The sequence below is a fragment of the Podarcis bocagei genome, assembly GCF_964188305.1.
Source record: "Podarcis bocagei genome assembly, chromosome: 12".
In the NCBI taxonomy this organism is placed as follows: Eukaryota; Metazoa; Chordata; class Lepidosauria; order Squamata; family Lacertidae; genus Podarcis; species Podarcis bocagei.
The window spans coordinates 54,889,783-54,915,101 of NC_138137.1; the positions used below are offsets into that span (position 1 = coordinate 54,889,783).

At 47.2% G+C, this 25,319-nt stretch overlaps 2 protein-coding genes and 1 long non-coding RNA gene across 3 annotated transcripts in view; 2 read left to right on the forward strand and 1 right to left on the reverse strand.

Moving 5' to 3' along the window:
* The window catches only part of LOC308569735, a 394,467-nt gene that overhangs the window by 151,678 nt on the left and 217,470 nt on the right, over positions 1 to 25,319 (reverse strand). The gene's annotated exons all lie outside the window — the stretch shown is intronic.
* Positions 1 to 25,319, forward strand: part of ZBTB47 (zinc finger and BTB domain containing 47) — a 416,665-nt gene that overhangs the window by 142,554 nt on the left and 248,792 nt on the right. The window lies entirely within an intron of this gene.
* The window catches only part of VIPR1 (vasoactive intestinal peptide receptor 1), a 115,617-nt gene that overhangs the window by 28,599 nt on the left and 61,699 nt on the right, over positions 1 to 25,319 (forward strand). Inside the window, exon 2 of the mRNA XM_081163788.1 lies at positions 7,101 to 7,197. Coding sequence (XP_081019914.1) covers positions 7,101 to 7,197 — 97 coding nt within the window. The remainder of the gene's footprint in view (positions 1 to 7,100; positions 7,198 to 25,319) is intronic.

Sequence of the window (25,319 nt, forward strand, 5' to 3'; positions counted from 1 at the left end):
AAGGGATGATGGGAACTGTAGTCCCAAAACAGCTGGAGGACCGAGTTTGGGGGTGCCTGGTCTAGATTAACTGTCTCATGCAATAAATCTAAGAGCTGATCCTTTGCTCTTTTGCTCAGTTACCCCTCACTGAATAAAGCCCAGAGCTGAGCGACTGCAATTTTGCTCAGTTACTCTCCTGTAAAAGGCAGTTTGGAAATGAACCTATTATTGAGATCTGCCTAGTCTAAAAGGAAGGAGTTTTGTTGGGTTTTCCCCCCAGAAGAGGTTGGATTCCAGCCTCCTTTTACCACTCAGGGAAAGGGAGTCCCCTTTTCTCTAGGCTATAACATTATTTACCAAGGTTCTTGTGAACCTAGTCAACTGGGTACTCTCAGTAGATCATACTTGCCATGACGGCTACTAGCCATTTCTCAATGGTGACCTGCACCATTCATAACGCAGGAGTATTCTTCACAACTGTGAGTGGGGCAGTAGGGGGGTGTAAGTGAAGACAAACAACAACAATCAACTATAAAGTTGTTCACTCTTCAGGCAGCACAGAGAAAACATTTTGGTAGCCAGTGTGGTATAGTTGTTAAGAGCGGTAGACTCGTAATCTGGTGAACCGCGTTCGCTTCCCCACTCCACATGCAGCTGCTGGGTGACCTTGGGCTAGTCACACTTCTTTGAAGGCTCTCAGCCCCACTCACCTCACAGAGTGTTTGTTGTGGGGGAGGAAGGGAAAGGAGAATGTTAGCCACTTTGAGACTCCTTCGGGTAGTGATAAAGCAGGATATCAAATCCAAACTCTTCTCTTCTTCTTCTTCCGATTGTGTAGATAAAGTATAACTGATATGAATTCTACAGGATGTGGTAGTAGTGTGTGAAAACGGTCCAGATCAACGGCTTCTCAGGCATGCACCTCCCGATGGTGGAGATGTCAGGTGTCTTCCTGGCACCCAGCTATCTTCACTTCACTGATAGCCAGGTGCAAAACGCATCTGGCGGATTCCAAAAGATTGCAGACAGGGAGTCTCTCTCTCAACTTAATATGGAGGTGCCGGTGTCTGATCCTGGCCCCTTCTGCATGCAAAGAAGATTCTTTACCGCCAATCCGCAGCCCGGCTCCTACAAGATTAATTGAATTATAAAGGCACAAATCTGGGAGAAACCGCAAGGCCTTTCAGAGGATAAAGTCCAAATTCCAAGTGACGGCGATAAACTAGACTCTGGTTACCCGAGAGACAGCAAAGTATGTGTGTGTTTTACAGTAGAGTTTATGGACAAACCCAGTGTAAGCGAGCTCTAACTTTATAGGCGCTGTTACAAGCTGGTAAGCCCAGATTTGTTATGTTCCATTTCAGACTTGATGGTCTCCCGTACTATACTTTCTTCAGCTTTCAGTTTATGCCAGCAGCGTGAGCTTGCAAAGTTAGCGTGCTCTTTGTCCCTGCAGGCTGATTTCAGTGCTAAGATGCGCACAAAACTTAGGATAGTAAGAGGGTGGCGGATTGGTTATCTGTGTGTTTGGCTTATCTGATGGATGGGGAGGAGCAGTGAGAAAGCGGCTGCAAGGAGGAAACCAGGGGTCAGCAAACTTTTTCAGTCCCTCAGACCTTGTTGGGGGCCGGACTATATTTTGAAGAAAAAAAATGAACGAATTCCTATGCCCCACAAATAACCCAGAGATGCATTTTAAATAAAAGCACACATTCCAGTCATGTAAAAACACCAGGCAGGCCCCACAAATAACCCAGAAATGCGTTTTAAATCTTGATTTCTTATTCTTCCGGTAAGTTTCGCCATTTCTGCATATGCCATAAGTTTTTCTATCCATTCTTCCTTTGCTGGGACTTCTTCTTTCCATTTTGGGGCAAGTAACATTCTTGCCGCTGTAACTGCATACATAAATAAATTTCTGTACGAATTACATAGGTAGTTCTATCCCTATAGCAACCTAAGGTGTGTCGGTCTAAACCAGGCTTCTTCAAACTCGGCCCTCCAGATGTTTCGAGACTACAATTCCCATCATCCCTGACCACTGGTCCTGCTAGCTAGGGATCATGGAAGTTGTAGGCCAAAAACATCTGGAGGGCTGAGGTTGAGGAAGCCTGGTCTAAACAACAGAGAGAGAGAGAAGTCAGCATAGAGATAAAGGTATGTGGATAGTCTGGGAATCTGGAGCTTCCTCAATCTCACCTACTGTGCTGGTCCCGAGGGTTAACCATGCGGCGAGGTCCGAGTCCAGTCTGAGGTTGAGGGTGCTGTCCGTCAAAGCTAAAGCTGGGTCCAAGGCAGGGAGTTGGGTGAGGTCAGGAGCTCCGGCAGAAGAGGAGGACAGGGTTCAGGCAGGAACAGGCTACCAACAATGTTGCTCCCGCAACTTGGGACTGGGGCGGGGCCAGCTTTTATCTGCCCCCAGGCATAGGGTGGCCCCGATCCTCTGGTGACTCGCCTCTCCTGGCCTGGAGGTTAGCACTCCTCCTGCGGGAACTTAGTTCCCTCCGCCTCTCTGCCCTGAGCCTCTGCAGCTCAGGAGAGGCTGGAGGGTTACCGGACCCAGAGGCAACCTCAGCTTCCCCTGATGGGGCTGAGAGTGGAGCACCTGCAGGCAACGGGTCCTCCATCACCTCAGGAGCCAGAGCAGACTCAGCTGGTGTCTGCACCTGAGGATCCAGCACAGGTGAGGACCCTTCAGGCTCAAGTCCCAGCCCCGGCACAGCTGGTTCTGGAGGCAGGGACTCCTGTGCAGGCTGGGATTCCTCAGGTTCAGCCTCCGAGTCCGAATCCCAGGCCATCACACCTCCATGCTAACCCCTCTTTTGCAAGCTGAGTTGCACCCAAGCCTCCAATAGTTTGGCATTCTGGTTCTTCTGAATGTAGTGTTTTTCTTATCGTTCTACATGCATGTCCACTGATTCAGAAGAAGTCCAAACAGCCACTGTGAACGGTAGGCAGGCAGGCGTGCGATGACCTTCACAGCAGGAGGCCAGGGAGAACATGTCAAACCCACCCTTTGTATGTGATAGTGTGTCTCCTTTATATGCCCCAATCCAGCTGTAGCCACAGTTCCAAAAATATTATTTTTTATTTTAAGTTGTGCCAGAATGTAGGTTGGAATGTGTGTTTCAATGTGCATCAGAATGTGCCCTGCGTTGTTTCCAAAGGCATTCAGAGTTAGATGTGTTTTCCAATGTGCATTGAGATGCAAAAAACCAATTTGTGTCTGGAATTCCTGATCTAGCCACTGCTGACACACACAAAAACCTTGCTGACTTGCATGGATCTCCTTATCTGGTTTGGGGCAACAGGTCTCTTGTATCAGATCAAGAGTCTATTTTGCCCGTTTTTCCTAGCACCAAGAGTAGTGCTAGCAGTCTCCTCCAGGAAATATCACTTGAGTACAGGAATAACGCTTGGGGTTTGCTTGCTTCTCCATCTTTTCTACAAATCTGGTCTGGTTTTTTTCCATTCTGATTGAGCATTGCACAGGTATTTCATTTATGTAAATCATTCCGAAAGTAGGTAAAATGCCAGCATCGGCTTAAAAACCCTTCTTCCCTGAAGACATGATATAAAAAAACCAGTACCAGTCTGTTAAAATCTTCGAGATTCTGTTTGACGTGGGTAGTCCTAACCTTCCCTTTCCGTCCGTATAAGGGAGCTTCTCAATCTTTCATTTATTCAAATGTATTTACTGCCTTTTGAGCTCTCAAGGCAGTTTGCAGCATGGTGATGTACTTAAAATGCTTAAGATCAAAGCTGAAGGAAAGTGAAAAGAGGCCGGAAGATAATATCACCTGAAACAAGCCACAGCATTAGTGATGCACATAGTGTTTTGTAGAATAACATCAGTGCTTCTTTTTCTGGGGGTATTAAGGTAAGGTTACCAGATTTTTTTCAATGAATCCGGGGACACAATCAACCAACCAATCAATCAATCAATCAATCAATCAATCAATCAATGCTACACGTTGAGGAGCAGCCCCATCCCAACTCCTACTTGCGTGTAAGCAGGAGGGGGCGGGGATCCCTCAGCTGGGAAGGGAGGCTTCCCATTGCCTAACTGAGAGATCCCTGCCCTCTCCTGCTTGCACGCAAGTAGGAGTTGGGAGGCTGCTCTGATAGGCAGCATGAAGCCTCCCTTCACAGCTTATTTGCTGGGGTCAGGGAAGGTGGAGGCAGCCCGGAAGCTGCATCTTAAAGCCCCTGCACACCACCATCATATGGGGACTTCTGAGCAGCTCCTGAAGCCAGCCAGAGCCAACCGCTCTGGGCTGCTGAGACTGTGTTTCCTGGGGACATTAGATGAAATCCGGGGACATTCCGGGGATGGAATTTGTCTGGGGACTTATTTGCAAATTCGGGGACTGTCCCAGGGAAATGGGGAATTCTGGTAACCCTATATTAACGGTACGCAGCACTGGCACTTCTTTCTTTTCTTTAAGAAAAGCACTGGTTAAAAGTATGGCACTTACTGTAAAAACTGTACGTTGAGTACCAGGACCTCTTTTTCTGGAACTTCCGGGTCATGTGGCCAGCATGACTAAGCCGCTTCTGTGCACCAGAGCAGTGCACAGAAACGCCGTTTACCTTCCCACCGGAGCAGTACCTATTTATCTACTTGCACTTTGACATGCTTTCGAACTGCTAGGTTGGCAGGAGCAGGGACCGAGCAACGGGAGCTCACCCCGTCGCGGGGATTCGAATCGCCAACCTTCAGATCAGCAAGCCCTAGGCTCTGTTAGTTATGCTGGCCACATGACCCGGAAGCTGTACGCCGGCTCCCTCGGCCAGTACAGCGAGATGAGCGCTGCAACCCCAGAGTCGTCTGCGATTGGACCTAACGGTCAAGGGTCCCTTTACCCTTTAAAAGAGTTTGGATTTGATATCCTGCTTTATCACTACCTGAAGGAGTCTCAAAGCGGCTAACATTCTCCTTTCCCTTCCTCCCCCACAACAAACACTCTGCGAGGTGAGTGGGGCTGAGAGACTTCAGAGAAGTGTGACTAGCCCAAGGTCACCCAGCAGCTGCATGTGGAGGAGCGGAGACACAAACCCGGTTCACTAGATTACATGACTACTGCTCTTAACCACTACACCACACTGGCTCTCTTTACCTAACAATTTTGCTCCTGGGCGACCACCCCAGTGTGTGTGTGTGCGCACACACACACAGCATGCTATACCACTGCTCATGGGGCTTATCCACATTTAAGTTTCCTCTGATTTTTTTTTTCTATGATAAAATTTTATTAATTTTCCAAAAATTACAACAATACATTAAAAGAAAAGGAAGGAAAAAACAAAACATCATAAACAAACTTTTAAATCATAATTTTTTGCTTGACTTCCCGCCAATCTCCCTTTTGGCTCCATTGATTGGTACATCCATAAAATCTTATATTCTTAACTATCCAATTTTAAACCTTCTTCATGTTATTACAATTGACTTTTAAAATATAATAAGAATAAGAATTTATTATTTATACCCTGCCCATCTGGCTGGGTTTCCCCAGCCACTCTGGGTGGCTTCCAACTGAATATTAAAAACAGTACAGCATCAAACATTTAAAACTTCCCGCCTTCAGTTGTCTTTTAAAAGTAAAATAGTTGTTTATTGCCTTGACATCTGCTGGGAGGGCGTTCCACAGGGCAGGCGCCACTACCGAGAAGGCCCTCTGCCTGGTTCCCTGTAACCTTACTTCTCGCAATGAGGGAACTGCCAGAAGGCCCTCAGTGCTGGACCTCAGTGTCCGGGCTGAACGATGGGGATGGAGATGCTCCTTCAGGTATACTGGACCGAGGCCATTTAGGGCTTTAAAGGTCAGCACCAACACTTTGAATTTTGCTCGGAAACGTACTGGGAGCCAATGTAGGTCTTTCAAGACCGGTGTTATATGGTCTTGGCGGCCGCTCCCAGTCACCAGTCTAGCTGCTGCTAGTTATACTAACGTCAAACATCTATACACAAAGCTTAAAGAGTATGCATTAAACATTTGCCCTTTTATATATATATACAGCGGTATCTTGGGTTAAGTACTTAATTTGTTCCGGAGATCTGTACTTAACCTGAAACTGTTCTTAACCTGAAGCAGCACTTTAGCTAATGGGGCCTCCTGCTGCCACCGCACCACCGGAGCACGATTTCTATAATAATAATAATAATAATAATAATAATAATAATAATAATAATAATAATAATAATAATTTATTATTTATACCCCGCCCATCTGGCTGGGTTTCCCCAGCCACTCTGGGCGGCTTCCAAAAGAATATTAAAATACTATGATACATCAAACATTAAAAGCTTCCCTAAACAGGGCTGCCTTCAGATGCCTTCAGATTTCTGTTCTCATCCTGAAGCAAAGTTCTTAACCTGAAGCACTATTTCTGGGTTAGTGGAGTCTGTAACCTGAAGCGTATGTAACTTGAAGCGTATGTAACCCGAGGTACCACTGTATATATAAAAAATACAAATTCTTCTTTCTTGGGTTTCAAGTTAACTACTTTGTCCTACATAGTTCAATAAATACATTTAAGTTTCCTCTGATCTTTCCAGAGACAGGATTCCTGCATTGTAGGAGATTGGACTAAATGACCTTTGGGTTCCCTTCCAACTCTGTGATTCTAGGTCCGTGCTTTTAGGCTCCATGTCCTAGCATACTTTCTTTCTTTGCTCTGGAGCTTTCCTTGAGAAAACATGCTCTTTAAAGCTCATTCGGAGCAAACATCTGCTGAAAACCCAAATTCACATTTGCTCTGACTGAGTGCTTAAAAAGTGGGGGTTTGTGGGGAAAGCTGTGGGGTGGGGAGCCCCACTCAGAAATAGAGTTTTTAAGTGCAGGCCTGTGCCTGGAAAGAGTGGGGCAAAAGTTAACTGAATGTGTGAACATAGCAGTTCCAAGGTCCTGGGTCAGTTAAGGTCAGCTCCAGTACGCCGTGTCTTTTTTATATGATCCTGCTGTTTTAACACAGGAGTTTTATTGTGTTTTATTTTCCTGACGGTAGCTGCCCTGAGAATTTTTTAATGGAAGGACATCTTGTTTTAAAACAAACAGACTTTATCCATGGATGGGGGTTAAAAATATCTCTTTTTCTCTCTGGCCTTCCTGCAGGTGTTGAGCATGTCTCCAGAATGTTCTATCATGCTGATCATCGAATCTGAGCGGGACAAATGTTTTGAGCACTCAGACTTTGATAACCAAACTTTAGGTAAGAATTGGGGTTTTAGAATTTTAAACAACCCTTCTGCTTTCTGTGCCACCTCTCCGACTCAATCTGTTTTGTTTATTGATTGATTTAATCTGTTGCATTTTTATCCCAACTTTTTCTCCAAGAAGCTCGTAAGTGGCGCACCGTATTTTTCGATCTATAAGACGCACCAGACCACAAGACGCAACTAGTTTTTGGAGGCTGAAAGCAAGAAAAAAAAAATTCTGAATCTCAGAAGCCAGAACAGCAAGAGGGATCGCTGTGCAGTGAAAGCAGCAATCCCTCTTGCTGTTCTGGCCTCTGGGATAGCTGCGCAGCCTGCATTCGCTCCATAAGACGCACACACATTTCCCCTTACTTTTTAGGAGGGAAAAAGTGAGTCTTATAGAGCAAAAAATACAGTAAATCCTTTTGGAAGGAGGTTGCTGAAGGCTTAGTGTGGTGTTTTGCAACCATTTGGGTTTATTTGCGAATACGCAGGCAGAAGGTCCCCATGATATTCTTGTAAAGAAGCTGGTAAAATGCGGTCTTGACTATGCTACCACTCAGTGGATTCGTAACTGGCTGACTGACCGAACCCAAAGGGTGCTCATCAATGGTTCCTCTTCATCCTGGAGAAGAGTAACTAGTGGGGTGCCACAGGGTTCTGTCTTGGGCCCGGTCTTATTCAACATCTTTATCAACGACTTGGATGATGGACTCAAGGGCATCCTGATCAAATTTGCAGATGACACCAAACTGGGAGGGGTGGCTAACACCCCAGAGGACAGGATCACACTTCAAAACGACCTTGACAGATTAGAGAACTGGGCAAAAACAAACAAGATGAATTTTAACAGGGAGAAATGTAAAGTATTGCACTTGGGCAAAAAAAAAATGAGAGGCACAAATACAAGATGGGTGACACCTGGCTTGAGAGCAGTACATGTGAAAAGGATCTAGGAGTCTTGGTTGACCACAAACTTGACATGAGCCAACAGTGTGATGTGGCAGCTAAAAAAGCCAATGCAATTCTGGGCTGCATCAATAGGAGTATAGCATCTAGATCAAGGGAAGTAATAGTGCCACTGTATTCTGCTCTGGTCAGACCTCACCTGGAGTACTGTGTCCAGTTCTGGGCACCACAGTTCAAGGACACTGACAAACTGGAACGTGTCCAGAGGAGGGCAACCAAAATGGTCAAAGGCCTGGAAACGATGCCTTATGAGGAACGGCTAAGGGAGCTGGGCATGTTTAGCCTGGAGAAGAGGAGGTTAAGAGGAGGTGATATGATAGCCATGTTCAAATATATTAAAGGATGTCACATAGAGGAGGGAGAAAGGTTGTTTTCTGCTGCTCCAGAGAAGCGGACACGGAGCAATGGATCCAAACTACAAGAAAGAAGATTCCACCTAAACATTAGGAAGAACTTCCTGACAGTAAGAGCTGTTTGACAGTGGAATTTGCTGCCAAGGAGTGTGGTGGAGTCTCCTACTTTGGAGGTCTTTAAGCAGAGGCTTGTGAGGAGTGCTCTGATGGTGTTTCCTGCTTGGCAGGGGGTTGGACTCGATGGCCCTTGTGGTCTCTTCCAACTCTATGATTCTATGATTCTGAGTCTTAGTCTCACTGAAACAGCAATCTGTTGTCGGCTTTCGCCCCATTCAGAAGACTTAAAGAGGAGGTCTAGCATTTAGTTTCCATGGAAACTCCTCACCTATAGCTTCACTAACAAAAGGATGCATCTGACCAAAGGCTAGGCAGTAGTTTGACCAATTTTAAGCAATTCTTCTGGTCCTGTTAACTCTCTCCTGCCCAAACCTGCAATCACATTATTAGGCTAAAGAGCCAGACCAAGAACAGGGAAACTACAAAAACACCTAGTTCCAACTGAGGTGGTCAGTTGATGTCACACATGGATCCCCCACAATATAGAAAACAAGCATGTCAGAAAGAAGTTACAGTGGTACCTCAGGTTACAGACGCTTCAGGTTACAGACTCCGCTAACCCAGAAACAGTACCTTGGGTTAAGAACTTTGCTTCAGGATGAGAACAGAAATCACGCCACGGCAACGGGAGGCCCCATTAACTAAAGTGGTACCTCAGGTTAAGAACAGACCTCCAGGACAAATTAAGTTCTTAACCCGAGGTACCACTGTATTCTCTCTGCCAGGCTTGTCTTCTCTGCATAGAGGGAATATTTATTTTATTATTTTTATGAAGGCATCTGGTCATGTGAGCCACCCACCACTACAGTCTGAAGCGGCGCATCCCAGATATAGCTTTGCCACCTCACTGAGAACTAGCCCCTTGCGGGGCTTTAATGTTCCTCTGGCTAAAAATGGCTGCCGCGGCTCCGAAACCAGTGTCATGGGATTCAGTCGCGTTTGAAATCCAGGATGGAGGTTCAGGAGAGTGTGGGCCCAGGTGTGAGCTCTGCAGACAGAGGGGATTTTTCAGGTCCAATTGTTGAGGCAGGTGTGTTTAACTTGCCTTCCCCGTGTTCCCCTTCGGAGTCACCGAACGAGTTCTTTCTGTTTAAAGGAGGCTTAAGGAACGGGGCAGGTTTGAATGCCGCGTAAACAATCGGCTCTGTGAGTTGGCCTCAGCTAACAGGGAGCATTCACCCTTTCTTGTAGTGCAGAGATTCATTTCACTTGCAGGAGGAAAGCAGATAACCTTTCTGAATTTAGCAGCCTGAAAGGCCAGCCTTAGGAATATATCTTTCCAGAACACTCTCCAGATCTGGTCTTCCTTTGTGTGGTGTCTGGAGAGAGTTGGGAAGGGGGAATTGGGACCAATTAGCAATTCTCCCTCCAACTAAAAGTAAAAATAAAAATGTTCCTACTCAGGAATCACCTTGACTTTGAGGCTGGCTATTGGCCCAGTCTTCTACAACCTTAGGTCCTCAGTTGTTGGACTACATTTCCCATCATCCACAGCCATCTTAGCCCAGTGGTCAAGGATGATGGGAGTTGTAGTCCAACACCTGGAGTCCAATGCTGTTGCAGTCCAGTGTTATCTCCTCTGATCTCATGCAAAGGGCTTCCTCAGATCCAAACAAGGTCATTCAGCATCCAAAGCAAATGCTCAACTTTGGGGTGGATGGACTAGTCCAGGGGTCAGCAAACTTTTTCAGCAGGGGGCCGGTCCACTGTCCCTCAGACCTTGTGGGGGGACCGGACTATATTTTTGGGGGGAGGGGGAGAAAACGAATTCCCCACAAATAACCCAGAGATGCATTTTAAATAAAAGGACTACTCATGTGAAAACATACTGATTCCCAGACCGTCCACAGGCCAGATTTAGAAGGCGATTGGGCCGGATCCGGCCCTTGGGCCTTCATTTGCCTACCCATGGACTAGTATGTTTCCATCCCATGTCAGCTGCTGCGTTTTCTGCACGTTAAACACACACACAAATACACAATTATGTCGTATACAGTTCCCCCAGAAAATGTGCATTTCTCTCTCTCTCTCTCTATATATATGTATGTATGTATGTATGTATGTATGTATATTTAACAAAAAAGGACGCGGGTGGTGCTGTGGGTTAAACCACTGAGCCTCTTGGGCTTGCCGATCAGAAAATCGGCGGTTCGAATCCCCGCAACGGGGTGAGCTCCCGTTTCTCGGTCCCTGCTCCTGCCAACCTAGCAGTTCGAAAGCAGTTCGAAAGCACCCCATTCCTTATGCCTCCTTCAAAGTGCAAGTAGATAAATAGGTACCACTCCAGTGGGAAGGTTAACTGTGTTTCCGTGCGCTGCTCTGGTTCGCCGGAAGCAGCTTAGTCATGCTGGCCACATGACCCGGAAGCTGTATGCAGGCTCCCTCGGCCAATAAAGCGAGATGAGCAACCCCAGAGTCGGCCACGACTGGACCTAATGGTCAGGGGTCCCTTTACCTTTATGTATATTTAACTGATACTGCATTGCAAAAACTAGAGGTGTGCGTGCAATCTTTCTGCGTATATCAGTGAAGGAACCACAAATTGGGTCAGCCGTCTTTAAATAGTCGCTCTGTGTAGACGGTAGCTACCTAGTAGAATGGTCTGACCTCGTATAAGGAAGTTTCCTTTGTTCCTATTTAAAGCAGTCCCTTTGCTTGGAAGTCATGAGGGCTGGAATATTATGCTGTTTTCAGAAGAGCAGCTACAGGTCAGTGGTAGAGCATTGGAAGAATTTATTTGTTTACGCTGTTTATGGGCCCCAGACATCATGTACCATGCACACAACCCCCTTGTACTTCTGCTGCCCCTTCACAGAATCATAGAAGCTTAGATTTGGAAGGGACCCTGGGGGTCATCTAGTCCAACCCCCTGCAATTCTGGATTCTCAACTAAAGCAGCCATGACAGATGCCCAGCCAATCTCTGCTAAAAGCGTCCGAGGAAGGAGAGTCTTCCCAGGGCCGTCTTAAGCATATGCAGCGGCAAGGTGCAAAGATCCTCCCAGCACCCCTAGGTTGCCCAAAGTTGTTGACCTTTTTTTAGGAAATACCGCATTTTTCGCTCTTTAAGACGCACCGGACCACAAGATGCACCTAGTTTTTGGAGGAGGAAAACAAGAAAAAAAATATTCTGAATCTCAGAAGCCAGAACAGCAAGAGAGATCGCTGCGCAGTGAAAGCAGCAATCCCTCTTGCTGTTCTGGCTTCTGGGATAGCTGCGCAGCCTGCATTCCCTCCATAAGACGCACACACATTTCTCTTTACTTTTTAGGAGGGAAAAAGTGAGTCTTATAGAGCAAAAAATACGGTAGATGTTTACCTTTAGAACGGTTGTGGGGTGCAAGGACTCACAGCGCCAACCAACGGGGGTGCCAGGGCTCCACGCACAGGGGTGTACGAAGGTGGATACGGGATGCATGCTGGGGGGGGGCAAAATGTTGGGCAGCACAGTCAACGTGCTTTCTGCCCACTGCCTCCCCCCCACTCCACCGCCCCGCACACACAGCTGCACACACAGCGCCCAGAGCGCCGTGTAACATTGTGGGCGCTGCACAACACATCCTGTTGTGTGTGCCAAGCTACGGGTTCCTTTATTGGCTTTTTCGCTGTCGGCGCACGCTTCCAGCACCACCCAACGTGGGGTGCCAGTGCAGAAAGATCTCCAGATGGGATCAGCATGCTCCTATTCATCGGGTTTCGTTGTTGCCGTCGGCGCACAGTGGATCCCGTCTGGAGATCTTTCCTTCGCTGCCGCTTGCATTCCCCATCATTCTGGGCTGGCACTCTACGTTGGGCGGCGCTGGGAGCATGCACCGACAGCAGAAAAGCCAGCAAAGGAGCCCACAGCGTGGCGCACACAACAGGATGCATCGCGCAGTGCCCACAACATTACACGGTGCTCCAGGCATGGCACCGAAACAGTTAGCCTCTATGTAGCTGTGGCAAGAGCTGACAGCCGAGTGGAGCAGAGCCCGTTGGAGTGCCGCAGGCTCTGCTGCGGGCGGCTCGGCGCGAGTTCGGGGGTGAGCGTTGGAGTCCGGGGAAGAGCCAGCCACAGCAGAAGAGCCTGCGGTGCTCCAACGGACTCTGCTTCGCTCGGCTGTTGGCAGCTCTTCTCCAGACTCCAACACTCAGCCCCAGACTCTTGGCCTGGCGCCCCTGAGAGCCCGGCGCCCGGGTGCCGTACACCCCTAGCGCCAACAGTTAAGACGGCCCTGAGTCCACCACCACCACCACCCTAGGGCGTCCCGTCCACTGCCAAACAACTCTGACTGTCAGAAAGTTCTTCCCAATGTTGAGACAGAATCTCTTTTCTTGTAACTTGAATCCATTGCCTTGAGTCCTCCTCTCCCTCAGCCTTCTGCAAAGCCCCATGTGGCCCGCCATCCAGGCATCTCTGATCAGTTCCAACATGCCTGTCCTTTGCACATACAATGCCCCTTGGCCGTGGCAGCGAGCACAAAAATCCTTGCAGTCCCAAATCTAATAGAACAGATTTATAGGCAGATACGTGTATTAACTGCTGCAGCCGCATGCATCCTGTGGTCAGGTGGGAATATCGGTCATTGTTTAAAAAGCAATTTGTTGCCTTTGGCTAATGAAATGAAGGGTGTCTTTTTTAAAAAAGAAGGAAAGAGTCAGACATAATCAGTACAAACTGAAAAGAACATTGGATTGAGAAGCCCTTTTATCACTTGCATTGATTAAAGATGATTAATCTGCTTGGACATGTTTGATTAGGCCGCTGACTAGTCATTACTCAAGACCAGCCCTCCGCAATGCCTCATCCATCATTCCTTTACCTCTGGACACTAAATATACAAGCTGTTTCCTTCTATGAAGCAGGAAGAGCTGGCTGTGATGGGCGGCTTGCAGAAAACAAACGGGGAAACCATCGGTTTGGCTCAGTTTATTGCTAAAGGCGAAGACAGACGAAATTGTTTAGGCGTGGTAGTTTGGTGGTGTTGTCACTGCCCTCCAAGAAAACTTGTTGCCTGTGCCTTGCAGTGAGTGCTAGCTGCAGGATCTGTGCTCCTTCAAATGTTCTCGGATTCCAACTCCCATTGAACCCAGTCAGCACAGCCAATAACCTAGAAATGTAGTTCATCAGGACGTGGAAAGCTGCAGAGGAAATGGAAGCCGGCTCCTGGGGTTTTCAGCTACCATTTTAAAATGTGCTGTATTAGAGGAAATGGTTTGTTAAAAAAAGCATTTCTGAGAGAATTTGGTGGTTCTGGCAGGTGTGGGCACCCTCTGTCCAGTATACCTGAAGGAGCGTCTCCACCCCCATCGTTCTGCCCAGACACTGAGGTCCAGCGCCAAGGGCCTTCTGGTGGTTCCCTCGCTGCGAGAAGCCAAGTTACAGGGAACCAGGCAGAGGGCCTTCTCAGTAGTGGCACCCGCCCTGTGGAACGCTCTCCCACCAGATGTCAAAGAGAAAAATAACTACCAAACTTTTAGAAGACATCTGAAGGCAGCCCTGTTTAGGGAAGCTTTTAATGTTTAATAGGTTATTGTATTTTAGTGTTTTTGTTGGAAGCCGCCCAGAGTGGCTGGGGAAACCCAGCCAGATGGGTGGGGTATAAATAATAATTAATAATAATAATAATAATTGTTGTGGTTGTTGTTGTTGTTGTTATCTGTCCTCACAAATACTGACTGCAGCTGAGATGGCCAACGTGGTGCTTTCAAAGCATTGTAAGAACTACAATTCCCATCAGCCCCATTTAGCAGGTCATGCATGTTGGGAGCTGTAGTCCAGTGGTAAATGGCGTAATGGTTAGCGTGTTGGACTGTGAACTGGGAGGCCAGGGGCAGGAGAAAACAAGCTTGCTCCATCTTCCATGTGACTGTTCTTCAGATATTTGAGGACAGCTACCCTGTCTCCCTCTCAGTCTTCTCTTCTCCAGGCTAAGCATTCCCCAACTCCCTCAACCGTTCCACATAGGGCTTGGTTTTGAGATCTTGGTTCCCCTCCTCTGGACACGTTCCAGCTTGTCAGTATCCCTTCTTCAACTGTGGTGGCCAGAACTGGACACAGTACTCCAAATACTGGCAGAAGAGAGCAGTATTATTACTTCCCGCTATACTCCTGATGATGCAGCCTAGAATAGCATTATTGAGGGGAGGGCATATCAAAGCCAGATAAACAATATGGCAGCTACTCATCCACATGGGTGTAATCTGATTATCTCATTTTAGCTAATCAATTTCCTTCCTAATCACTCATTCTGTTAATACACACACACACACACACACACACACACACACACACACACACAAACCATAGCAAGCTTTTTCAATCTGTTCTGGCTCATTTGCTGGGCTGCTGGCTGCTCAGGCAAAGCGCTCCCTGGCTCTGCATGTTTCCACAAGCACAAAACCACCCAGCATGGCACAGATCAGAAAGTGAATGGGTCTCGGGCAGCCTGGTCCGCTTCTTTGAAAGCCTTAGTAGCCCTGAATGCTTTAACAAATTGGATGAAGAAAAACCTCTAGGGGGTGTGAATCTTAGAGCAATCAGGACGATCAGTGCAGCTCAGGAGAAGCGAAAGGAATTGGGGGCGCGAGGTGGGGTGAGTCACAAATAAAGCAAAAGGGAGCACAGTTTCGTTTTCCTAATGGGGTCCGCTGCCATAGCTTCTCAGCACTGCTCCTACAGTAGTGAGGCGGTAGAAGTGGCTGGTTCTGAAGGCTTGGGATTTTCTCATTAAAACATTAAGTCAGGGGTCAGCAAACTTTTTCAGCAGGGGGCCAGTCCACTGTCACTCAGACTTTGTGGGGGGCCGGACTATATTTTTTGGGAGGGGGGAGAATGAATTCCTACGCCCCACAAATAACTCAGAGATGCATTTTAAATAAAAGCACACATTCTACTCATGTAAAAGCATGCTGATTCCCAGACCGTCCGCGGGCCGGATTTAGAAGGCGATGGGCCCGATTTGGTCCCCGGGCCTTAGTTTGCCAACCCGTGCATTAAGGGGATGGAGAGCTGCCAAGGATGTTTTATGACAGTGTTGCGGAATAGAGTTGTCATGCAGAGACATTGCCAGTGTTCAAGGACACGAGCCGTCAGGCAGAATGCATTGGATTCCCACTCACCACTGAATCATAGAATCATAGAACTGTAGAGCTGGAAAGGATCCCCAAGGGTCATTTAGTCCAACCCCCCTGCAATGCAGGAATCTTCTGCCCAATGTGAACCAGTGTGATGTAGTGGTTATGAGCTGTAGACTCTGGTGAACCGGGTTCGCGTCTCTGCTCCTCCACATGCATTACTCCTCCAATAACATTACAGTTCCATTTTCAATCCCTTGCCTAGTCATCTCTAATGTGGAATTCACTTTTTTCACAGCTGTCGCACTCTGGCATGACATCTTCATCCAACTTTATTCACTCTAGCACTTGAGAGAGGCTCTGTCTCCCCAAGCTGTAACACACAGCGAACGTGTATAAATCCAAAACATTTGATCATTTCCTTCTGACAATGATTTGCAGAAATGTATTTTTGAAAGGGTCTTGTCTTGGAGATCCCAGCAAAGATTACTTTGTTGTGATCTCCTTTCTGCCAGTCTTTGTCGAAAATGCACCACGTGGTGCCTTTCAGGAGGGGAGATTTAGCAAAGCACAGAAAAATGTTAAAATAATAATAATAAAAGCTGTCAAGAAAGGTTAATGAGTTTTCAAATGTGGCATCTGCTCTATTCTTCAGCTTGTAGCGCGGCAAGATAAGAAATTAATTAATGCATCCTTTTGCTTCCTCTGAGAGGGTAAATTCTCGCCCTTTCAGTCTGGATGATGGCAAAACCGCCTGCTGGGGAACCGAAAAATTAATCTTTGAAACTTTTGTGGAAGTTGCATTTGAAGTTCAGAAATGCCATTTCCAGAACCAAGAACTAAGGAAGGAAGGAAGGAAGGAAGGAAGGAAGGAAGGAAGGAAGGAAAGCTATTAAATAAAAGTTTCTATATTTGGAGTCAGATACAGAGCCTTCACTATGCAGGTAACTTGCATCTTATAGGAGGGTTTGGTTCCAGGGTCCACACATAAATGCAAAAATGCATAAAGGCAGGAAACGGCCCCCCAATACCTCCCCCCCCAAGGTGGAGGGCTGCTTGCCTGGCTTCGGGAAGACAGCATCCCAGAGCCCTCCTTCCACCTTCACAAAGTCCAGTAAAGGAGGCACTAAGCCAGACACCCCCAAACTCGGCCCTCCAGATGTTTTTGGGACTACAACTCCCATCATCCCTGGCTAACAGGTCAGGGATGGTGGGAATTGTAGTCCCCAAAACATCTGGAGGGTCGAGTTTGGGGGTGCCTGTACTAAGCCCTCACACAGTCTTCCCAGTGCCAAGTAAGCCTGTGATCACAGCCGTGTGCAGGGGAGAAGGGATAAAGAAATGGGGAGTGGTGAATGGTGAGTTTCCTCTACTCCACATTTATTTATTTATCCCCCCCCCATCACATACACATACATGTGCAAAGCTGCGATCACGTAAGGATAATAAGCGAAAGATGCGAGTTATCTGTAAAGTGGTACCTCTGGTTAAGAGTTTAATTCATTCTGGAGGTCCGTTCTTAACCACTTTAGCTAATGGGACCTCCTGCTGCTGCCACACGATTTCTGTTCTTATCCTGAAGCAAAGTTCTTAACCCGAGGTACTATTTCTGGGTTAGCGGAGTTTGTAACCTGAAGCGTCTGTAACCTGAAGCGTCTGTAACCTGAGGTACCACTGTATTTTCACCTGTTGGAAATTAACTGGGGGGATACCAATTAATCTTGAGTCCTGGAGTGGGAAAACTGCCAAAGAAAAAAAAATTCAGACTGCCTGAATTCAAAAAGTACATGGAGTTTGAGTCACTCCCTAGCCAAAAGAGCCTCCAACAGAGTTTTGTACAAAAGTATGTGCAGTGTTTGCAAAGCTCGGCAAAATACAAGTTGTCAGACCTTTGCGTGTCCTGGTACACTGGTACCTCAGGTTACAGACGATTCAGGTTACAGACTCCGCTAACCCAGAAATAGTACCTCGGGTTAAGAACTTTGATTCAGGATGAGAACAGAAATCATGCTCCAGCAGCACGGTGGCAGCAGGAGGCCCTATTAGCTAAAGTGGTACCTCAAGTTAAGAACAGTTTCAGGTTAAGAACGGACCTGCAGAATGAATTAAGTTCATAACCTGGGTAAAAAGGTAAAGGTAAAGGGACCCCTGACCATTAGGTTGAGTCGTGACCAACTCTGGGGTTGCGGCGCTCATCTCGCTTTATTGGCCGAGGGAACCAGCGTACAGCTTCCGGGTCATGTGGCCAGCAGGACTACGCCGCTTCTGGCGAAACCAGAGCAGCACACAGAAACGCCATTTACCTTCCCGCTGGAGCGGTACCTATTTATCTACTTGTACTTTGACGTGCTTTTGAACAGGATCAGGGACTGAGCAACAGGAGCTCACCCTGCCGCGGGGATTCGAACCGCGACCTTCTGATCAGCAAGTCCTAGGCTCTGTGGTTTAACCCACAGTGCCACCCACGCCCCTAACCTGAGATACCACTGCATTAAGTGCTCACAATTGTGCTTTCCCCCACCCCCCACCCCTCTCGGAGTAAATAGACCACAACCTTAAGTAAGTTTAAATGCTTTACTTACAGGAATCAGAGATCTCACTCATGTATCATTTAACACTGCAGCAGAAACAACACAGGCAAGGTATTATTGGTTACAAAATACGGACATTAGTCTCAAACATACAGTCTGAGATGTCTGCTCAGTTACATAGTTCAAAGAGAAGATGGGAGGACAGGAAACAACCCTTATTTACTTCCTCTCCAAAGGTGAGGGCAGCATGACCTAACCAAGCCTTCTGTAACAAATCACAGCAATTTACAGCTGCCTGGTCCTTAACCCCATCATTTATTAACTAGCATAGGTGTGCATAGTTAGGTTTGAATGCAAAATCTCCCACAATACAGGCAGAGAGCATAATATATAGCAAAATGTCCGACACGATTTTAAGCGCTGATCTATACATGACAGGCCCCAAGTGAGATTTCGTTTGACTGTTACCACTTCTCCCTGAGAGCAGACTTAGCAAAATATTTCTCACTTCCTTCCCCATTTTCCACCTAGTTGCTTTGTTTAGCTTCGGGTTTTCAACCTCGTTCCAGAAACGCATGACATTTTGTTTGCTCGGTGGCTGCAGCGGGAACACTTTTTGTCTCTCCGCCGGGAAGGCAGAGGCATGCAAGCCAAAGAGTTTGTTTGACTTGTAGCTGGAGAGGAAAACAGCTGTCCTCTATCTTCTGGGATTAAGCAGCCTTTTAGCAGCAAATCACCTTGTGCTGTGAAGGAAGAGACATTTTAAATTTGGAACAGCTTTCTCTCCTCTCTCCCACCACATCTATAGAAAATAGATGCAAATATGCTCAGGATTAGCTCTCTTAACAACTGTCGCAATAAACACAAGGATGCAATTGTTGCTGTGATTAACAGCGATGAGTTGGAGTCATTCACTTGCTATCCCTGGGCCCCTTTTCGAACTCTTTGTCTTATTTCTTTTGTAGGATGTTTATTCTGGCTCAGATAAGGGGAACTTTCTTCTGACTGAGGTCCATATTTCCTCATGGGCAAAGGTTAGAGCTGTATAGACGCAAACACACACCTGTCTCCATCTTCCACCCACTCAAGCAAGGACCTTGGGACCAGTGATGGACATGGCTTAGGGATAGGGGATATTGCTCCATGAGAGTCCTGAGGGCCAGATAGAAAGGCCTTGGGGGCCATATCTGGAGGTGCACACCTCATTTGTCACTTGCGGAAACCTGGTTGCTGTCTTCTTCTTTGGTGATCACTCGTAGCCAAGTAAGATTGTCTTCCATAAACACGGTTTTAACAGTGAGTCCGTAAGTGACTGTGGAGGCCAATTCTGGATCCACACATCCTTCCACAGTGGGGACATTGGTTCCCGGGCGGGAGTTGATCACGGTGTGGATTTGCCAAGTGTGCCTTCCTCATAGCATGTTTCTCCCTTGCGTCCTGAGTTTGAGTGTCTTCAAAGCCCATGACACCTTTGGTAAAGGCTGTTCTCCAACTGGAGCTCTCGCAGGCCAGTGTTTCCCGGTTGTCAATGTGTATACTACATTTTTTAGATTTGCCTTGAGATAGTCTTTAAACCTCTTTTGTTGACCACAAGCATTACGCTTTCCATTTTTAAGTTTGGAATAGAGTAGTTGCTTTGGAAGACGATCATCAGCCATCCACACAACACGACCAGTCCAACGAAGTTGATGTTGAAAAATCATTGCTTCGACACTGATGATCTTTGCTTCTTCCAGTACACCGATATTAGCTCACCTGTCTTCCCAAGTGATGTGTAGCTGTAACGAAGCAGCTACCTTAATGCAGACTAGCTGGGCTGTTAGTAATAAATACTTGGGTTTGGCTAGCAACATGCGCAATGGCATATAGAGGCCCACAGCTTGGTGGTAGAGCTTCTGCCTCAGATGCAGAAGGTCGCAGGTTCAATCCCTGGCGTCTCCCGGCAGGCCTGGCAGAGATGTCCTGTCTGCATCCCCATTGACTTATTACTTATTTGTAAAAATATTTGTGTACCATAAAATATATATATCATTTTTAAAAATCTACCAAAGTGGTTTATAGCAATAAAAACATGAAACCATACAGCAAAACCACAAAAGGGAATTCTGGGGGCTGGCAACACGAGAACAGGCCTTTTCTACAGTGGGTCCCCATTTGTGGAATGCTCTCCCTACAAAGGTTTGGCTAGCGACTTTATTCTAAACCTTTAGGCGCCTGGCAAAAGTGTTCCTCTTTACCCATTGACATCCAATGCCCTTTTAAAAGGTGTTGGGGGAGGATTATTGAGCTTTCCTTCTTATTTTTATTATGTATTTTGTGTTTTTATATTTTGATTTTATGTTGTAACCGCTCTGAGACCTGCAGGTATAGGGCAGTATACAAATTTAATTAAACATCATCATCATCGAATCTTATAGTTGGAAGGGACCCTAGGGTCATCTATTCCAACCCCCTGTGATGCAGGAATCTCATCATAATAATAATCCTTCAACAACCTGGTGATGTTACTGGACAGTAGGGATGATCGCGGAGTGGGGCACCAGCAGGCAGCCACACACCCCCCCCCAGAGAAGCCACAGCTGTCTGAACATCGTTCCCTCTGTCTAACCTTTTGCAGTCTCAGTAGTCTGTGGCGCCCTGTCTGTAACCTTTATCTCTGAGACCTTTTGTCTTCTTCTTCATACACTGTGCAAGGAGAAAATGACGCCGTGGAAACAGGTGCCAAAATAACTTTGTACCACCCCACGATCTCAGGACCGGAAGATGTGTAAAGGTCACAGCCCAAAATGTATCTGCTTGGGTTTGCATATTTGTCTCAATAAAAAGAGGCTCCACAGGGCTGGCCGGCAACTTGCATGCAGCTCACCTGTGCGCATCTCACCTGCATTATCAACTCCTGTCTCATGTCCTTCACTTCACTGGACTCCAACTCCCATCGTCCTTGACCAATGCCTGAGACACCGGGGAAGTGTGGCATTCAGTATTTGGAGGGCACCGGTTGGAGAAGCCTGCTTCATTTCATATTTCATCATTTTGCATTTCCCTCTTGGATCCAACACGGGCTGAAAACCTGACAGTTGTCTCTTCAGAAGGGGAAGCAGTTGTTGCAACATCCACTTCACGGAAACATTCCTGTGTCGTTATGCAACCTGATGGATGTGCTGGTCCTCAGCCGACGAAAATATTTGACTTTGGAGAAAGAAAAGCTTGCGATTTTGGCTGGGAGATGTTGCCTTGCGCATACACACACCCTTTGCTTGAACAGCTAGTGGCAAGCAGTTGAGTTTCTGAGCATCATCTGGACCGCAGGATTGTTCCTGTTCTGCTTGCCAAAAGTTCCCTGGCTATGAGCGGATCCAGCCGCCGCCTCCATGATCTCGGAAGCAATCGATAGCCGGGTGAGCTGGTCCCAAACAAGAGGGCTATTTATTATGTATTACAAGGAAGAAACCTGTATGTGTCAGGTTATTACTGGTGTCCTGTGATGGATTACTGCATGCTCAAATATTGATTGGATGAGGCTTTGCAAAACTGTTGCCTAGATATGTGCTATCCCAAAGCCTTCAGGTTGGTAGCAGTGTTTCCCTGTCTTGTTAGTTCTGAATAGCCAAGTTAGTAATGGGAGGCAGCGGTGGTGTAGTGGTTAGAGCGTCAGACAAGGACCTGGGAGACGCAAGGTTTGAATGCCAACTTGGCCATGAAACTCACTGGGTGACCTTCGGCCAGTCACAGCCTCACAGCCTGACCTACTACGCAGGGTTGTTGTGGGGATTAAAATAGGGGGGGGCAAACCACCTTGAGCTCCTGGGAGGATATAAATGTTGCCAGTCAATCAATAACAGAGACCGCTGTCGCTTTGCATGCAGAAAATGACCAGAGGGGCAGAGCAACTTCCCTATGAGGAAAGTCTGGCAATGTTTGGGGTGTTGTGGTTTGGGCGAAAGGAAAGTGGAGCAAAGGAGGCCTCAGTAGACGTGTACAGTGGTACCTCGGGTTACATACACTTCAGGTTACAGACTCCGCTAACCCAGAAATAGTACCTCGGGTTAAGAACGTTGCTTCAGGATGAGAACAGAAATCGTGCTCTGGCGGTGCGGCAGCAGCAGGAGGCCCCATTAGCTAAAGTGGTGCTTCAGGTTAAGAACAGTTTCAGGTTAAGAACAGACCTCCAGAACGAATTAAGTTCTTAACCCGAGGTACCACTGTATAAGCATATGGACAAAGAAAGTGGTTCAGGAGACTGGTGACGTCATCAAGTGAAGCTTAACAGGCAAAACAATGGACTCCTCTACACAGCACTTCTATAAACTACGGGACTCATTGCCACAAGATGTAGAGATGGCCACCAACTTGGGTGGCTTTAAAAGAGGATTGGATAAATTTATGGAGTGTGAGGCTATCAATGGCCACCAGTCAATGCTTTTCGTTTTTGTTTTTGTAAAAGAGAATTAGGTGCTGGGACTTACATTTTCATAGTAAAAATATATATATTTAATATATTTTTAAAAATTAATATATTTATATTTTAAAAATCCCAGTCACCAGTCTCGCTGCCGCATTCTGGATTAGTTGTAGTTTCTGAGTCACCTTCAAAGGTAGCCCCACGTAGAGCGCATTGCAGTAGTCCAAGCAGGAGAGAACTAGAGCATGCACCACTCTGGGGAGACAGTCTGCAGGCAGGTAGGGTCTCAGCCTGTGTACCAGAAGGAGCTGAGAGACAGCCGCCCTGGACACAGAATTGACCTGCACCTCCATGGACAGCTGTGAGTTCAAAATGACTCCCAGGCTGCGCACCTGGTCCTTCAGGGGCACAGTTAGCCCATTCAGGACCAGGGAGTCCCCCACACCCGCCCGCCCCATGTCCCCCAGAAACAATACAGTGGACGTTCAGGTTGTGAACATGATCTGTGCGGGATGCACGTTCACAACCCACAGAGTTTGCAGTGGCGCATCTGTGCACGTGCGGGTTGTGATTTGGTCTTCTGCGCATGCGCAAAGTGCGATTTAGTGCTTCTGTGCATGCACGACCCCCAAAACCTGGAAGTAACCCGTTCCAGTACTTCCAGGTTTCGGCAGGTCCATAACCCGAAAAAACGCAACCTGAAGCATCTGTAACCCAAGGTATGACTGTACAGTGGTACCTCGGGTTACACACGCTTCAGGTTACATACACTTCAGGTTACAGACTCCCAGAAATAGTACCTCAGGTTAAGAACTTTGCTTAAGGATGAGAACAGAAATCGTGCTCCGGCGGCACAGTGGCAGCAGGAGGCCCCATTAGCTAAAGTGGTGCTTTAGGTTAAGAACAGTTTCAGGTTAAGAATGGACCTCCGGAACGAATTAAGTACTTAACCCGAGGTACCACTGTACTTGTCAGGATTCAACTTCAATCCATTATCCACCACCCATCCTTAAAAGCATTAGAAGAGTCCTGCTGGATCAGGCCAGTGGTCCATCTTGTCCAGCGTCCTATTCTCGCAGTGGCCAACCAGGAGAGATCAGTTGAGTTGGCAGGTGTGCATTGACAGCCCCTCAGTGCATTGGCTGTTCCCTTCTGCCAGCACATATTATAAGAGGGGTTTATGGTAGCTAGTCCTCTGCCCAGAGACCATCAAGACCAGGCAAGCACAGATCACTTTGCTTTGGAGCACTCTGCCCAGCCTGTTGTTTGCACAGGAACTTGGGCGAGTGCGAAACAGGTTCGGCCACAGCAATGTGCACAAGCAGAGTTATTCTAAGAATATAGCGCCAACCCCACTCCCACTAGCAAATAGGAACAAGTCAGGCATTTAAGAATAAGCATGACTGACAACACCGAAAGAAAAGGGTTTCAAAACCAAACAAGAGCTCTCGAGCTTGCATTTAAAGAAATGTCATTATAGGATGAATATGTGAGCAGGATTTGAACTATGAGCAACAGAAGAAGAACTTAAAGGTAGTGTTGCTAAGATATGAAGTAGAAGGCAGAGTGCTGCAGAGGGAGGAAAATCAAAACATCATGGAAAAGGGGATGGGAAGTTGCCAAAAATAACAAGGGGGGAAATGCTTTACTGTGTATTGAAGTGTATGTGTTACATTTTTGGAAAACTTAATAAAAATTTGAGTTAAAAAGCGCTCTTGCGCCTTATCTTGCATGCATCCAGGCGCACAATGCAATTCAATGTCAGAAGGCAAACCACTGGATCTTGAACAGGAGAGTGAGAGAGAGTTTCCTGGCAAAGCTAGCTGGGAACCAAAGGAGCTTTGAATGGTACGACTGGAAAACAGGGGTATACCTAGGGGTAAGGTAAAAGGTAAAGGGACCCCTGACCATTAGGTCCAGTCATGGCCGACTCTGGGGTTGCGGCTTTCAAACTCTGAACTTAAAAATAGAAGGCGTAATGCTGGTGGTCAACAAAAGATTCTTAAAGACTCTCTCAAGGCAAATGAAAAAAAATGTAGTATAAACACCAATGTCAGGGGACTGCCATCAGAACAGGGGAGGGAGGCAGGGGGGCCATTGGGATACAGAGAGCCTCCGAAACTCCTGAGGAGCAGTTCCTCTTCCAGTGGTGGGAAAAGCCACACCTCCAGTGGAGAAGAGAGGGAAGGGGCCAGCCAAGTGAGGAAAGGGCTCAAGGATGCTGCTGAGAGTCCCAGCGCCTCACCTCGCCAGGCTGGCCAGGAGGGACACAATCCACTTCTGTCGCCCACCTTGCGCAGAGGGGTGAAACGCAAGGAGGGGAGGCGGAGGCTTGGGGTGCCAAAGTTCTTGTGTTGGGGGAGAAACTGGAAAGGGCCACTCCCGGATTCTGCAAGTGACTGAGACGGACATGAACTTGGTAGATCTGCACTGTAAATAGTTTGCACAATAAAACCTGTAAAAGGCAAGTCGGAGTCCTGCCTGGTTACTCATGAGCAACCACCACCAGCATCTGACAACCAACCACTGGTAAACACTGGCCTGCGAGCGCTCCATTTGGAGAACAGCCTTTCTCAAAGGTGTCATGGGCTTTGAAGACACTCGAACTCAGGACGCAAGGGAGAAAGGTGCTCAGAGGAAGGCATGCTTGGCAAATCCACACCATTATGAAGCTGACTCCCCCAGGAGGCAATGATGGTCACTGACCTG